This window comes from Corvus hawaiiensis, chromosome 8 (assembly GCF_020740725.1).
Source record: "Corvus hawaiiensis isolate bCorHaw1 chromosome 8, bCorHaw1.pri.cur, whole genome shotgun sequence".
NCBI classification, from domain to species: Eukaryota; Metazoa; Chordata; class Aves; order Passeriformes; family Corvidae; genus Corvus; species Corvus hawaiiensis.
The window spans coordinates 11,754,277-11,771,174 of NC_063220.1; the positions used below are offsets into that span (position 1 = coordinate 11,754,277).

Sequence of the window (16,898 nt, forward strand, 5' to 3'; positions counted from 1 at the left end):
GTATAGCTCATTTCAGACCTGGTTTCTAATGAAGTCAGGCAGATTAAGACAATGCACTGATGTCAGGTTTCACGGTTTCATAGTTAAAAAAATGCTTTCACTCAATGGATCCACTTTAAACCCGATGCTGAAAGCAAGACTTGCCTCTCTCTGTTTTGCCACTGCATCTCCAAGAAAAAGACAAAAGTGGATTAAACTGGTAAAAAAAAAAAGTCCATTCCAAAACCTTCACAATTCAGTTTCTCTTAAGCCTTATTGGTTAAGCACACTCAGCCAAAAATCTGGCACTTCTGCTCAGAGCAGCATCTTTTGCTTTTCTACTCCATGACTGGTTTCTAGCAGAACAAGAAGTCCAGATACAGCTGCAACAGGAGCAGTGTCACAAGTAAGTGTCACAAAGAGCTTAAGGTGTGTTTTAGCCATGGGTGGAAAACAGGTTCTCTTTCTTTCTGCTTTTCCCCCACCTCCAGAAATGCTAGAGTGGTGCCGAAGCAAGATGAAAAATATTACTTCCATGATTTTTTTTCTTAAACTGAAAATCTGGAGAAAAAATATGTTCAATTTGGTCAATCAAAACATTTCAATCACTTCTAAAGAATTTAGCTTTAGCAACTTGCAAAAGATACTATAAATAGAAATGCCATTTTGAGGGAAGGCTAACTTTTCTGATTGCTTATTTATTCCTTTCTCCATGATATTTTAACCATTTCAAAATCAGCTATAGAGTTTGGTGGAGGACTAAAGTAGAGAAAGGGAATGAGGGATCAATACTGGAACCATGAAGAGATCAGAATGGGATGGAGATGGCAGAGCTGCCTCCTGCTACCAGAGGCTACAAGGCACACCAGGAGTTATCTTTACCAGTATTTCTTCCACCGACATCCAGTAGGCACAGCCAGAGGCAGAGAAGGTTTCAGGTTGCTCCTGTTGTCCCCAGATGCTGCTTCGCTCCTTTTTCCCCTCTCTTTAACAGTCACAAAAGACTGAATTGGCTCTAATGGCTGTTGATTTTTCTGTCTCTAAGCCGGGCTGATCCCTTTGTCCACCTTCTTCAGCTTAAAAATCATTAGGCAGTGTTGGATCTGAGGTCTGTGCTAATTGGATCCACCAACCACGTGGATAAATCCTATGCTGCTGTGCAGGCCAGCCTGCACTGAGGAGCTCTGTGTCCTCCCAGCCTGAGGAAAATGTTCTTTGCTCCTGTGGGCTCCACATTGTAGGCCTTTAGAAGTCCCTCCTTATACTCCATCAATGGTTATACTCCAGAAGTTTAACAATAAGGGGAAATAAATGTGAACCACATGTCTAATGGGAAGATTTTTCATTCAAATGCGCTTTATTGTGTGATATATGCCTTTAATTACAGTGCAAGCATCTGGGTACATTCGTTGCTATTACAGACCAATCCTTCACGTTTATTGAGCATAAGACTACAACGGACAAAGCAGGAGAGGCTGAGACATTAGCCAAAGTGGGACGTAAAGCTACAATCACATGCTTGGCTGTTCTTCTCCTCCTTCCTTTACAAACCCTGTGGCACTATCTGTAGGTTAACCTCTATATTATACAGACCAGGATTTAATGGCAGAGGGACTTTTTCAGATTAGTGGAAGAAATAGATTTCACATCCCCAAACCACTTTCCAAATTCAACTAAGATTTTTCTGATTTATTTCTTTATGTGGAAAAAAACATTTCTGAAAGTGTGTGGGCATTAATGAATAGGTTTTGAGACTGCATTTAGAACAGCGTTTTATTCTGAGATGTAGTCATTGTTCATGTAAAAAATTTCACACAGCTTGAAAGAAATATTAGTCTGGTCTCAAGCAGTATATGTCATTTAGGCAAAATTAAAGCAATGTATTCTGCCCCAGTTTAAATTGTACATTATTTAACACATGCACCTGCCACCCAATGCAGTTTTCCACTCATCAGCATCTTCACAGATAAGAGTGGTTACTCGAAACAGTTCCTCAGTTTTTGCGACCCGTCACCTTCAGACACTGAGCAGACACACCCCTGAACTCATCTCACACAGGTGAAAATGCTATTCTCACTTGGGGTCAGCCCTGACAGAAGGCACATGTCCGTTCCATTCAGTTCTCATCTCACCAGCTGAAGAGCAGCAAATCTCACAGGTCCTTAGGACCTGCACCCCACTTCTCAGAGTGTTGAATTTCTTGACGAAGTCAGAGCTGTCCCACAAACTGTCCCTACTCTTCTAGTCCATTCACCCCATGAGGGCACTGTGCCCCCTCAGCCTGAGGCCATGGGTTCTGTCAGGGATTTATGATGCAGAGCAGCATTTATAGGCTACCACCACACAGGTTCTACCTCCATCTCTTTTGGTCATGGATATGACCCCAATGCCATCCTGAAAGTCTTCTGGGAAACTATAGTAGATGAAGGGATGCTGCTTGGGAATTGTACAGGTTTTGCACTGGGAGAAATCCCTCTCTGGACAACTCTGGTCCACACACACCACCTGTGCTCTATTACTGCCTGGGCAGATACTGGACCGAGCCAGCCCAGAGAAAGGCCCACCTTAGTTACTGGGAGTCTTATGTCCCCTAAAAGAGAACACAGAAGCTGCTCACAGCACAACTCTTACTGTGAATTAAATTCTGTGAGCAAAAAGATTATAAAAACAAGGTAGAAATCTTCAATTTCTGATAGCATTGAAGATGTAGCTTCAGCAAATATTATCTCCTACCCAAACACCCTTGCTCTTGTACACTGCATTCTTTTAGGCCATCTCCATTACCACGTACTTTTCATATCCTGTCCTATAATGAATCAAGAGGCTTCTGCAAGCTTGAACATATAATATAATAAAGGAAGTTAGATCCCTTTCAGCATCACTCTCTACTCAACAGCCAACTCTGGTCTCCACAAGGGGCTCTGCTGTCTTGAAGATATTCTCCAGTACTGCTCTTACTATAACACTTAAAATTCAGTGGAGTAGTTCATCTCTAGCTAGCCAAATTTATTTTTGACCAGATTCCCTGGCAATCCATGCCTTGGCAATAGGCGACAACTGAAGGGAAAAGCAGAGCCTGATTATACAGGCACCCATCTCCACACATACACAGCCAAGCCAGAGATCACATGCAGAAAGGGAAGAGTAAAAGGTCTCATGGAATACGAGAGATTCCTCCCTGCACCTCACAGAGATTCAGTTTATCCCAATCCAAATGGGAAAGGGAGACTGTTTACAGGAGGAACCCAAATGAACAGCATCATTGTAAATACCAGCTATCATCAGGAACAATTTAGCCTGACAGCTGGAGCAGAAACTGTCACTGCACTGAGGCATCACTGCCAGAAAAATCACCAAATGAGAAACTCACATGTTCCAGAGCTCCCTCCGGGCTGCTGGGCAGACACCATTTACACTGTCATCTTTGATTCATCCATCACCCAGTTCCTGCAATCAAACTGTGTACCTTTGGAATAAATGAATCTGCAATTGCAAATCATGCAAGAAAAAGGAAGCTCTTATCTAACCTCTCTCAGCAGCTCTCTAGGTTTGTAAATATTCTATGGTGTCTATATTTAATCTATTTATCCCATTTATTGAAACTCTAGGTACCTTCAATCCACCTTATGAAGTAGGGTGAAGAAAAAAGCCCCTACAAAGCCCCAAGAATAAACAAATTTGATTCAAGGCAACAACTATAGACAACAACAACTCACCAAACTTGACATAATGTAACTTTAATTCCTGGAGTTAACCTAGCTTTGCAGTGATGGTACAGCGTAACTCATAATGGAAGGCTGCAAAGGAAAAATAGAGCAGCCTTCTCCATGTTGTCACTGGAGAAAAAGTACAACTCATCTAGCTAGGGAATAGCAGAGTCAATTTTGCAGCAGAACTTTCAGACTCATGACATTTGTGCCGCTGGGTATGTGTGCATAACTCTTGCGGACTTGCACGAAGATCTGAGAAAATCAACTGGCCTGAAGCAAGTGCTGTGTTAGAGGACAAAACTAGAGTCCTGTTTTGGCAGCAAAACTTTTGATGACATTATTGTTCTCTCACTATCCGGCAGGAAAGTCCCCTTGGGTCCAGTACATTCTGCTAACATGTTATTTGTACGTGCTGCTATCTCTTGAACACTGCAAGCATAAAATGCTACAAAATCTATATTCAGACAGTTTATGATCACTGAGCCTGTGGCAGAAATGAGATGCCCAAGGTAGGAGGCTGTGGGAAGGATATGGTCTTCCTCCTTTTGCATGACAGAATCACAAGGATTTTCTATGAAGCTTTAAGCTTTGTTGTTTCTTTGATCAATTGTCCTCCTCTCAAAAATATCACCCTTCATTTCGGTGCCTCAGCTCCTCCTTTTATCATACCCACAATACATTCAATGCACCAAAATTTTACTGCATCATGCCCTAACTTTCATTTTATAGCCACCTATAGTCCTATAAAAATCAATTGAACACAAAACTGAAGAATTTTATTACTGTGGAACAACTTCTTATAACTGTCACAGAACTGCTGTGGGGTTTCTGCTGCAAAAATTCAAACCTGCACACAGGTGTGTGCACACCCCAAACAAACACCAAACAGGTCACCAGTCTTCCCCAGATAACCAGTATGAACACCCAGCTGAAATATGCACCGAAACACAACTAAAGATGTGCAGCATTTGCAACCATGAATAAAGATATGTGTCTTAAAAGCATAAATGCCCTGCAGAAGAACAGTGCTGGAATCAGGACATTACGAAAATCTTGGGGGTTCTCCTCCTTTTTTTTTGCTAATGGTAAAATTTCTAATTCTATTAACTGTGAGGAAGCATTTGAAAAACATGGTTTTCAACATTTCCTCAGTCACAGAAGCATCAAGAGACATATAAGAGAGGACAACTGAAATTATTCAAACACCTCCCTGATTTTTTCTCCGCCAAACGCATTACTTTCAAAGGACCAATTCATTATTTCTAAACACTTGGGATTGTAGCTCCTGAGGTGCTAGACCAAAAATCCAGGAACTGGCCTTCTTTTTCACCGCTGACACAATAAGCATGAAAAGCTGAAACATTCACTGGATTACCATTGAACATATGGGACATTTGAATCATCCATGCCTAGAGAGGGGACAGAGGAGTTACAGCTGTTCCTCTGGCAGTTTTATTCCCCAGAATAATTGATTACATGAAGTTTCTATCTGAAGGAAAAAAAAGAAGGAGAAAAAAGAGAAAATTTTTTAAAAAGATGGGTGAATTTTGGTATGTCAAGGTTGAACAATGGAATAGTAGTTGCCTTAACACAAGTAAGAGCTTGCACACAGGCTCTCTGCCCAGGGACTCTGCATCTCTCACCAGGCAGATTTTAGGGGGAAAAAAAATGTGCGCACTGGGAGGTATAAACTACATCTTTCTTGTTTTATGTGAGAAAAGAATACCGTACATGTTTTCAGGTCAGATCCTCCAGCGATGTTAATCAGCATTTCCCTGCTAAAATCAATGGACTCACTGAATATCAGCTGCTACATGTGTGACTGCACACATCTTTTGTAAAGCACCTCAGGTATGCTATCAGATCAGAACATGGTCCATTTCCCCACTGAAAACAAGGACTGGAGACAGGGATGGTTTGTTGTGACTCAAAAAGGGAAGGCAAGAGCGACAGAGAGAAGCCTGTTTGCACAGGGCAATCTGAGAAAAAACATATAAGCTTCTAGTATTACACAAACCTGTTTCACACAATAGGCACAAAGCAATTCGAAATTAAATGTATGAGCTTTTTAATAGACTGCTGTGCTACAACATAAAAGAAGGACCCTCTCTGCCTTGTGGCACATTTACTACTACAGCACCTGCTGATGAGAAATTCTCACACAGGATCCCCACCCCTACCACACTGGAAGTTCTGCCAGGAAATATCAGCTCCTGCCTGCTGCTTTCTGGGTTTCTCTTTCTTTGTCTCTCGGATATGCATCTCTCAACTGTGTAGAAAGACTTTGATTTCAGGAAGCTGAAATGCCCTTGCTTTAGGGGTAGAACAGAGAGCAAGGGACAGTCTGCTACTTCTGGGCCTGCCATTCCTACTCCTGACCCCAAGCTGCCAGTCCAGCACACAGAAATGCACCCCTCAGGAAGCACCCTCACAGACTCTCCCTGCTCTTGGTGGCTGGTGATGTAAAAAACAGGCATGTGCAGGTGCTTGCTTGGGGGGATGAGGGGGAAAGGACTGGTACCTTCAGCCCTCAGCATCATCTGTCCAGCTGGCTGCCTCACTGAAAAGAAAAACAAAAGGTTGGGAACTCCTCCTTTGCTTCCACATCATGTTTGCTCTCTCCTCCAGGGTGAGGGTCATTAGAATCTGTAGGCACGACAACAGGAACTAGGAAACTTAATACTTTTTGCTGTTTTGATCATATTGGAATCATATCCCATGTAATCCATTTTGCATGCGTCCAAGACAGCAGGGTTGGTTTCAAGTCCCCTAATCTCAGGTAATATAGCAAATAGTTACATCTCAGCAAAGGAAATTACTTCCTAGACACTCAGTGGAGGCCTAGTCAATACAAGTGAGTCCAAGGTACAATTTACCTCATCCTAAAAGAGTCACCTCCATTTGCTTCCAGAAATCAATCAACACCGTTCAGTAGATCACCACCAACTACGATGTGAAGCCTCAACACCCAATGTAGGCGCACATCGCAACGTTTTAGATCTCTACAGTCAAGCAAAATAAATCATGGTCCTGGTGTTCTTATTTTTCAGCCTTCTTCACTCTTTCATTTTTATTCCCATCTGCTATATTTATAACCACTCTTCACCCCACTTAGGCTCCAGATAAAATCAATATACTGCCATGATTTAGCATGGCCCAGGAATAAACCACAGGATCCTTGCTCTGTTACACAATAAAATAGGTTGCTCCAGCAGAAGAGCATATCTAAGCATCAAGTGTGTCTCGCTCCATTTATCTCTATATTTCCCTTTTCAAAGTAAAACTTGCTCATGAAGTATCTATAACATAAATAACAAGCAATAGGAAAGTCTGTTCTGGCTAAATCAAGTTTCACAAGCCATTACTTTCTCTTCGCCACCACAAATCATCACAAGCCCAAAGTTCAGTATTTTGCCAGGACAAAATTCATTGGGCATTTCTGAAGTACAGCCAGGGTTGCATAATTTAATTTCCCATCTCCTATTAAAACTGCCAGGCCTACCATAATCAGAATGATAAATGTAGAGTCATACGTCTTCTTTCCGACAGTAATGCCCATCAATACTTCAAATGCAAACAATTGTGACATCTGACTTTATAAAAATTACCTGGTGCACCAACACCACTTAATTAAATCATTTTAAAACTGCTTTTGTTATGTTTAATGAATGATATATTATACTGCAATGAAACATGCAGCAATACAAATACTTCACAATGCCAACAATTAAGGCTCACTTCACTTACGGCAATTGACAACACAAGTGCTCCTCACTTCATTCAGCTTGTGCATTCCAAATGAACTGGTTAGCAAAAAAGGGTGCTTCTTTGCTAATGAGTTTTGTAATCAAGGCATCTATTTTAATTTCAAATTGGCTAGATTGGGGGAAATTGCTGAACTAAATGACTGGTTCTAATTAGGATTATAAAAATATTCATCATGCTGTAGAATTAGCGCAAGGTCTTGATTTACTGACATTTGCATATAGCTTTAGTTTAAGAGTGGAAAAAACCTCCTGATAAATTGTCTTCCTTTTAATGAATTGAACAAACACTATATCTGTTTGAGTTGTCCTTTCATTTAAAGGCACTGATACATATTCATGATTTGTAAATGAAGTTAAGTGATTTCAATTCTTCAGTTCATTATCATATTGAAGAAGAGACTTCTGTAAATTGCCTTTAAATATTCCCAATCTCAAGGGTTTGGTGTGGGGTTTGGTTCTTTTTGTTTGGTTTGCGTTTTTTCTAACTTCACTAACATTTCAGTTTATCTGTTTGATGGAGCCCTGCCTGCCTGGGAGAGCTGCTGGCAGGTGGCTTGTCCAGCAACAGACACATGATATGTTTGTAGAACCTGATGTTCTCAGAAGAGTATTCAAAAGGCAAAGAGATGAAAGGCTTATTTGTGGTTAAGTCATGGGAACAGGACTCTATCTGCATTCAGTTTCTGACTTTGTTATAGTCCTCAGTGGTAGTTAGGCAGTGAAACACTTTAATGACCTGTGCCTGAATACACTAGAGATACTCAGGGACAACGCTTTGTCTGTCAGCCTCACGTTTAATTGCAAGCACTCTCAGGCAGGGATTGCTTCTTAACATGAATGTGCAATACAATGGACCAGTCAGTATGGTAGGGATTCCTATGAACAGTTACTATAATATGGCTCATATTAAACATGAAACACTATGTGTTCCTTTACAGCTGGACAACACACTCACTTTATTTCCTTCCTCAGTATGGTAGGCCTGTAGGAGTAATTGTTATTATAGCAGCTTCCTCAATCTCTTTCCATTTTGGGTGAAGAAAAGAATGCAGTAAGTGTGCCTCCAGCTTCGCTCTGTGGGGTGCTCAGATGTCAAGTGATTGGTGCAAGATAAATCTGAAAGCTGAGCACTGTATCCATAGGACTGGAACCACAGTCATTGTGCTCTTCAGGTATCAATGAACCCTGATGAGAAATTAGCCCTGGTGTGTTCTCTCACACCATACAATGAAATGGTGATTCTACCATGAGGATCCACGCAGGAGCAGAAAGAGCTTATTTTCCCCGTTAGAAATAATGTTCACATCTTTCTAAGAAAAGCTGAGTTTTACTCAAAAGGTGCAGTCTCGAGCTGTTGTTGATAAAAGGAGTAGTTACTCACACTTCTGACGACGACAATTAAATTCCAGGACCAGGAATGGTGCTGAGGAGCAGGTAACAGCTCTGGGTGCCTGCTAATTTAGATCAAAATGAGATGTGAGGCAGCCACCAACCTGCCTCTCCTCATCAGCCCCATACCTCAGTTCCTGAGGAAAGAAAACCTACAGGCCTGGGCCAGAGTCACATCTCACTGCAGACATGCAGCAACTCTTAATTGCTTAATTTCAGCACATCTGCAGTAGCAGCTGCTATCCTGGAATTGCATTTCCAACATTAGGAGTTCCAACTCAAAGTGCAATATCCTCAACTGAACACAACCCTGAAGGCCCCATGTGCCTAGGTTTCCTTATGGAGCCCAAAAAACTGAGACCAAAGAGCACTTACTGGAGGCACTCAGGACTGGACTGGGTGATAGATAATCACATCTAGGCTCCCTTTCCCATGAAAGGTTGGGCCAGGTGATCTTTTGAGATTCCCTCCAACTTGGATTATTCCATGTGTCTGTGAAAATAGCTCATCACAAAGAATCCCAAATATGAATGACTGGTTGGAATAAGGTGCCTGTATTTCTAGAAGCAACTCCCCCTGGATTTCTCTGGCAGCACACTGCCCAACTGGACATTGTGAAAAAAAAACCCCAACCAAACAACCCCACCCTTAGTTGCCTTACTGCCCTATGTCATACTGGGAGACTGGGCCTAAATTCCAGGGGAGAATTTTACCCGGAGCAGAGACCCTGCCTTCATGGCTCTGCTTCTGTGTCTAAAACATTATAAAAAACCCAAAAAAACAAACAACCCAAACTTTCCCATGTAGTCCCAAGTGTTAGCTGTGATTTGTTTTTTTATAAATTCAGCAGTGTCTAGTCAAGATAGTCAAGGCAGTGACATGCACTGCATTCAATTTTCAGATAACTTGCCACATCTCCCACACCAAAGGAATCTCCCCAGTCAGACCTGATACTGTCTGCCAGGTGCAACTTGGTGATACAGCAGAATGTTATCTTGCACCTCTTATTTATCACCTCATTCAAAGAGATAATGAGATACCCACTTTCTTTTGTTCACTTTCTGCTGAAGATTAAGCCCTATGGAGAGAGAAGCCACTGATTGCCAAACTTCTTGTTTATCTAATGTTCTCAAATTTGTAATGGTGTAGCTGGGGAATTTAAATTGGTATGTTATTGAATTATTCTGTCTCTTACCTATTCCCAGCAGGTTCCAAGTTGCAGTTTGGTCTGTAAGAAGAGGTGGAATTGTATCACCTTGCATACCTGGGGTTTTTTTCTCTTAACAATGGTGATTTGAAATATTTTAAGTATCTCTCTCCCTATTCAGTAATCTTTTCTCTTTTAAACAAATTATCTTTTTAAAATTATCTTTTAAACAAATATTCATGCAGGAGAGTTGTGCATATTGCTCTGAAAGTTTCAATGTCATTCTGAGAGAAATGCCATGGAGTTGGAAACGCCCTTCCATTTCTACCTCCAGACTGACCCATTCCCCAGAGAGGTATCGGAGTGTGAGAAGTTTTGCCTATTGAGAATTAGTTGGTTCCTTGGATAAATGAGACAAATAATAAGACATTCGACATATTAGCATCAGAAATGTAAGATCAACTCAAGATATTCCTCCCCAGTCACTGTGACTGACAGCAATGAAATCTGTACCTTAAGCTTGTGCTGGGAGACTTGAAGCTTTCACAGCCCTCCACAGAGAAGTTCTCCAGGCTTTCCAACAGACAATATTGCACCTTTTTCATATATTCCCCTTCCCACCATATTTTGATACAAGGATTGTTTAAAATGGTTTCCTATGTATTTTCTGCAAATGCAAAGTTACCCATGAAAACTGGAGGCTGAAGGCCCATTTTCCCTGTGTACTGGGTTATATAACCAAGTGTAAGTATGGACACTCCCAGTGAGACCCAGTCTGACCTGCAGCAAATTGTCTGTAACATTTACATATTGTCCACCTTCTGCCAAAGGCCACTTAGGGGGCCATTAACAGAACCAACACGTGCACACATCAGATTGCACTATTTTATCAATAAAGTAGACACACACACACAAAGCTACTGGGAAGAGATCCAAGATTTTCAACTCACAAGATGCATTTAATCTCCCAGGACCTGATAGTTATACAATGTCACATAGCTGCTCTGGAGGGAATAGTAAACCCACCCATGTTTGCTTAAAGCCCCGTAAAAACTCCTCCTGCATGTGCTTTATACACTGTGAGAAGATATCAGGGTCTATGAACTTGCTACGTGTTCATGCCCACACACAGAGATTTCTTGGCTCAGCCATGCTGCATTTATGTGATCATACAGGAGAGTTAGCAAGGCAGAGGAGGGTCCTAATTGGCTATAAAAATTAAGAGCAGGAACGATATGCTGAGTTGACTCATACCGAAAAAGTATCCTCAATAACTCCTTGGATACTACAAAGAGAAAACAAATGGTGGTAACTGTGATTTGTCCTTAAATCAACAAAGTAACTAGCAGCCACAGAGCCATCTATCTTTCAGAAAGCCTGCTGAGCTCCCTCTCACTGAATCTTCTCCTGGGAATTGCCCTAGGCAGGAAAAAGCAGGACAATATCTATGTGGCAGTGGTAATAAAAGATTTGGTGCCTGGTTTTGCATACAGCTATTTCAGTTGATGGAAGTGGTAACATCACAAAGTCTTTGGCTTTCTCAGTATGAAGCCGTATTTCAAGAAGTTCTGTTGAGAAGAGATGGGCTCCTCCTCTTAAAGAAGAAGGTGTTAGAATATGGAATAGACTTTCTAAAACGCCAACTTGGAAGAGACAATGATTCTGTTAAGAGGACATTCAAAATGTGTTATTTTTGTTTAGTTGGTTGGTTGTTTCTTTAATCAGCTAGATAAATACCTTAATATTGTTGTCAAATGTGCAGGAGTTAGCTAAAAAGAAGGACGGATGTTTAGGATGAAACAGTCATTAAAAAAAGGCTTGAATCACAGCCATGGAACTGTAGGTCAGAAGACCTTAGAGGAAAACCTTTTAATGGGAAGATCCAAAACACTAACTATTTTCATTTCATACAAAAACTTTAATATTGTTTTCTATTTTTATAAACAAAACAATTTTAAAATATTTTTATCTAGGTGGTTACCAAATTCATTATTTGTAGGGACATAAAGTGTTGGTATTTCATTTTACTGTGTGGAACATACTACGCAAAATGGATTTTCAGATTCATCATTCTCATTAATTTCTGAGTTGACTACAGCTTGTTTAAAATACCACATTATTATTATTTAAATTGAAAGAGAAAAATAAGACAAATATTAATCTGAAATATACCTTTTAATCTAAGATATGAAATTAATTTTTCCAACTTGTTTACTCATTCACAGTTACATGAGGATAGATTAGATCTTCCCTTAATAGTTTCTGCTGCGGGGAGTCAAATTGTATGTACTTGATTTGTTTTCAGAGTTATTTGTATTTTTAAATCTGCCACTAAAGGAGTCATTAAAATATAATTTAAGGCTCAAACACACTTCTAGAACTTAGAGGGGTGGAAGAATATGGTCTCCCACTGTAGCAGTGGCTGCACTGCAGAGCATCCAGCAAGTCACCTTCCTTGTCATAGTATCTGTAGGTGAATATTATCTCCAGGTTGCAGGCTAATGATAAACTTTATATTTTATTTCCTCTCATGCATCAAATCAGAAGTGTTTCAGAGCAGTTTTATCCCCAAAAAATGGACATATAAACTGAGAAAGCAAGCACTATTTGATCCAGCTCCACCTATTTTGTGCCAGGCAACTTCATGCTGCCTCACAGGAAAACGGGCACAAAAACAAAGGACAGAGGAGTAAGAGCAGGACTAGGCTGCAGTTGGACAATTAGGCCCTGACAGCATGGCATCCCTTTGGATAGCCTCCTCACAACTGCAGAGCACTACTGCAGCCTCTGTAGCCACTTATTGTAGAAGCTCTTGATATCTCTTTTCTGGTGAGCAGCAGAGAGATCAAATGGTCATTGCCGTTGGCACGATCTCATAACCACATCTAGGAGAGAAGGCACAGCACAGTAGAATGTGAAGGTGTGAGATCCAGATCTGGTTTCTAGAGAAAAAGAGAACAACCACAACAATCTTTTGAAGATGCGAAAGACATGATGAATACTCTTAAGTATATGGGACTTAAAGCCTAAAAGAGACTTGATTCTTGCATTGGCCTAACCTAAGAGAAGGAAAAGGCTGACCTCTGGTTCCCACTCAGCTGTGGCAGCACTCCTGCTTCCAGACATGCAGGAGTGCATTACACTGGCCTCTCAGAAGACTTCATCTGGGGATTTCACATGGCACTGCTGTCAGGCTCTAACAGCACTGCCCATTATCTCAGTATCAGCTGTGACTGCAGCGAAGCTGCGTGATCCTGAGTCAGAATGACAGCTCTTTCACGACTCTTAGTAACCCAAGATGTGGCTCAGCACAATCTATACCTCAGTTATGTTAAACAAACATTTCAACTGGGAAAAGCACTGCTCTATGGTTCCATTCTAGGACCCACATTGAACCAGCACTTCAAGCTATCCTTCTGACCAGTGAAGGAAAGCATCATGAGTGGCCTTGAATGCAAAGGCAGACATAAAGGAAAAGCCTGAACTTGGCATTGCAACATTTCCATTGGACCAACAAGCTGCAGACCACCTAATCCTTGCTCTTACTCTGTGAACAGTTTTATTCAGTTTCTGGGATAAAATGCAAGCAGCTTCAGGGTGTTTCTAGCTCAGTTTATTTTTCTTATCTTTCTCCTGGGCAGAAGAGAGCAGCTGAGGTATGCACACAGATGCATTAGTTTCAAGGAGTAGAAGCAAAAATGCCCTGGTCTGCTATTGCTGTACTGGATCAGGGAAGCCTAATTACTACCTCACAGTCAGTCACATGTGCCTATCTTGTATTTTGATTTCTCCTTCCAGTGGCTAACATCAAAAAAAGATTACAAAGCTCTGCAAGTAGAAGTACAGTGCTTCAACCCAAGAGCAGATGCTCTGCACTCGCTGCAGATGGATCTCTTTGCAAATGCACACTCAGGATGTCTCATCTGGCTTCTCACATACATGACCACCTCATCAGATGCCTGTTTCTTCCAAGCCTGTCTGTATAAACACCAGGATCATGCAAAATCATTACCTCCAGTTTAGAAGTGGCATCAAGCCATTTTGTGACATCAAATAAATAGATTGGTCTTTCCAGCCTACTTCAAAATCCCTGTTACACTGAACCTCTGACTGCAAAATACTATTTGACATTTGACTAACTCCTTCATACAGTAAGGACTTGATACTATGAAAGGAGTGTATTTACAATAGCTTTGTTCTTGCAAATGTCACTCAAGAATCATCAGTAGCACAGCAGCAAAACAGCTGGTGCCTGCCACAGCATTCTGTTAACAAGTGGGAAGCAGAGCAACAGGAAATTATTTAATTATATTCTCAGTAACTAGTTTGGTAAAAACTTGCACCAGCCTTTCAAATGAAATTCTCAAATAGAGAGGCACAGCATTTTAGCTGTATTGTTCCTATAGCTGGGATGTGAGACTAACTAGTTCAGAAATCTTCAACAATAACTGCAGGAATTGAAAATCCCACCCAGAACACACCCCCACACCTGAAAGGTTAACACACATGTTTGGTTTGTGTGGAAATGTTTTCATAGCAGGGAGGGGGCTAAAGGGGTGGCTTCTATGAAAAGCTGCAAGAAGCTGTCCAAGAGAGCAAACACCAGCCAGCTCTGAGATGGACCCACTGCTGGCCCAGGTCAAACCCATCAGTGACAGTGGCAGCACTTCTGGGATAACATCTTCAAGAAGTGAGGGAAAAAAAACTAACTGCCAACTTCAGCCAGAGAGAAGTGAGAATATGTGAGAGAAACAGTGCTGCAGACACCAAAGTCAGTGAGGAAGTGGAGGTGTTCCAGGCACTGGAGCAGAGATTCCCCTGCAACCCACAGTGAAGACCATGGTGAGGCAAGCCAACCCCTTGACCCATAGAAGGGTCGGGACTGGCAGGACAGGTAAGCCCACAGGGGACCCACATTGGAACAGTCTGTTCCTGAAGTCTGCCTCCCATGGAAAACATCCCCACTGGAGTAATTCATGAAGAACTGCATCCTGTGGAAAGGACTCACATTGGAAAAAATTGTGGACAACTGTCTCCTGTGGGAGAGGCACCACACTGGAGCAGGGAAAGAGTGTGAGGAGTCCTCCCCTGAGGAGGAAGAGGAGGCAGAGACAACGTGTGATGAACTGAGATCAGCCCCCACGACCTGGCCCCCCTTGCTGCTGGGATGCAGGACAGAGAGAAAATTTTGAGTGAAGTTGAGCCTGGGAAGAAGGGAGGGGTGGTAGAAAGGTGTTTTAAGATTTAGTTTTTATTTCTCATTACTCTACTCTGATTTGATACAGTAGCGTAGGATAAAGTAGATAAGCAATTGATAAGCAATAAATTCAATTAATTTCCCCAGCTGAGTGTGTTTTTCCCATGATGGTAATGGCTGAGTGATCTCTCCCTGCCCGTATCTCGACCCACAGGCCTTGCACTACATTTTCTGCCCCCTGTCCAGCTGAGGAGGGGAGTGACAGAGTGGCCCTGGCGGACACCTGGCACCTAGCCAGGGTCAACCCACCACAATGAGGAAAACTTAGTAGTTATTCAGCATGGTTTTGCTTTCCAGAGTCTAGGGATGAGAGAAACGTAAGAGAGGAAAGATAAAAGCTTGGCAAGTGTTAAACTTCGTAGAATTTGTAACTTGATCATCCTGTGTCTCAACTTTGGGCTGTAGTGGAGACTGCTGCTCCAGAACTGAAGCACACATCTTAGCCATGGCACTTTACTACCACATTGCACCTGCTCTACTCAGCACCCCTCAAGACAGATGAGTGCAATGCAACAGCAAACTTGCTACGGACAAAGTAACAGACTGGAGATGTCTCACTCACAGAAGGCACTGCAAAGTGGCTTACAAGTGGCACAGAGGAGTTTGTCATCTGTTGCTGCTCCCTGATTTCCAGTCGGCAAGCAGAATGAGCACCCCTCAATGCTCACCAGCCAGCTGTTACAGACCGACTCAGCCTGAGCACTCCATCCCCAGAGACAGCTAGAAATCTGTGCCTACAAATCAATAGATTTTTAGAACAGCTCCATATGTCATGTCAAATTTCTAATTCTTTTCATCTTTCATCATATTTCCACCACTGAGGTTTGCACACCCATCATGCTCACTGTAACACTCAGCTCCTTTTAGCAAACTGGCTTTGGAGTCGCTGCATGGCTTTTGAGCACATTTAAACCTGCAAAGTGAGAACAGCAAAGCACACGATAAATTCTTCATCATCCCTGAAAGTGAGCAGTTCTAGACAATATCCCCTTCAACTCTTAGCTCATAATCATTGAAACATTACATCAGTTGCTCACCTTTTGATCCAGACTGTAGGCCAAGATCCACTCCTCCTGCTTGGGGTGGAAGAGCAAGCTCTGGATATAGAAGTTCAAACGGTACTTCTGGTAGGTAGCCCCTTCATCAGAGCTGATGAGGATGCTGCTCTCAATCTCTGGATCACTAAGAAGCATGATCTAAACAGAAAAATGGAGGGAAAAGAGTGTTAATGGAAAAGTGAAACTGAACATCATTTAAGAGTGAGGTCATGCAGCACTGACTCCTATTACATGTACTCAGACCATCACTCAAGAGTGTAACAGCCCACAGAATTAGGGTGGGTTTTTAGCCTTTCTGTTCCATTTTATTTGGCAATTCATTTGCTGATTTATTTGGCGATTCCCATTTTTCATTTTATCTGGAAAAATTCAGAAAGTCCAGTAAGAATGAAAAATTCTATGTATCAAAGTTGATTTTGGCTGGATATAGGAACATCAGGCAGCCACACCAGGCTTTCCTGGACCCTCTTCTCTCTACCTCTCACCCAATGTGGAATCCTCTCTCCAAAAATAAACAACAGAGCATCCCTGAGATTTAAGGCTCATTATCTGGCAGCTTGCAGTGCAATGAAGGAGAGTATCACCTCTCTG

The 16,898-nt window shown here is 41.8% G+C and overlaps 1 protein-coding gene across 1 annotated transcript in view; it reads right to left on the bottom strand.

Moving 5' to 3' along the window:
• The window catches only part of SORCS3 (sortilin related VPS10 domain containing receptor 3), a 276,335-nt gene that overhangs the window by 110,665 nt on the left and 148,772 nt on the right, over positions 1-16,898 (bottom strand). Inside the window, exon 4 of the mRNA XM_048310943.1 lies at positions 16,287-16,445. Coding sequence (XP_048166900.1) covers positions 16,287-16,445 — 159 coding nt within the window. The remainder of the gene's footprint in view (positions 1-16,286; positions 16,446-16,898) is intronic.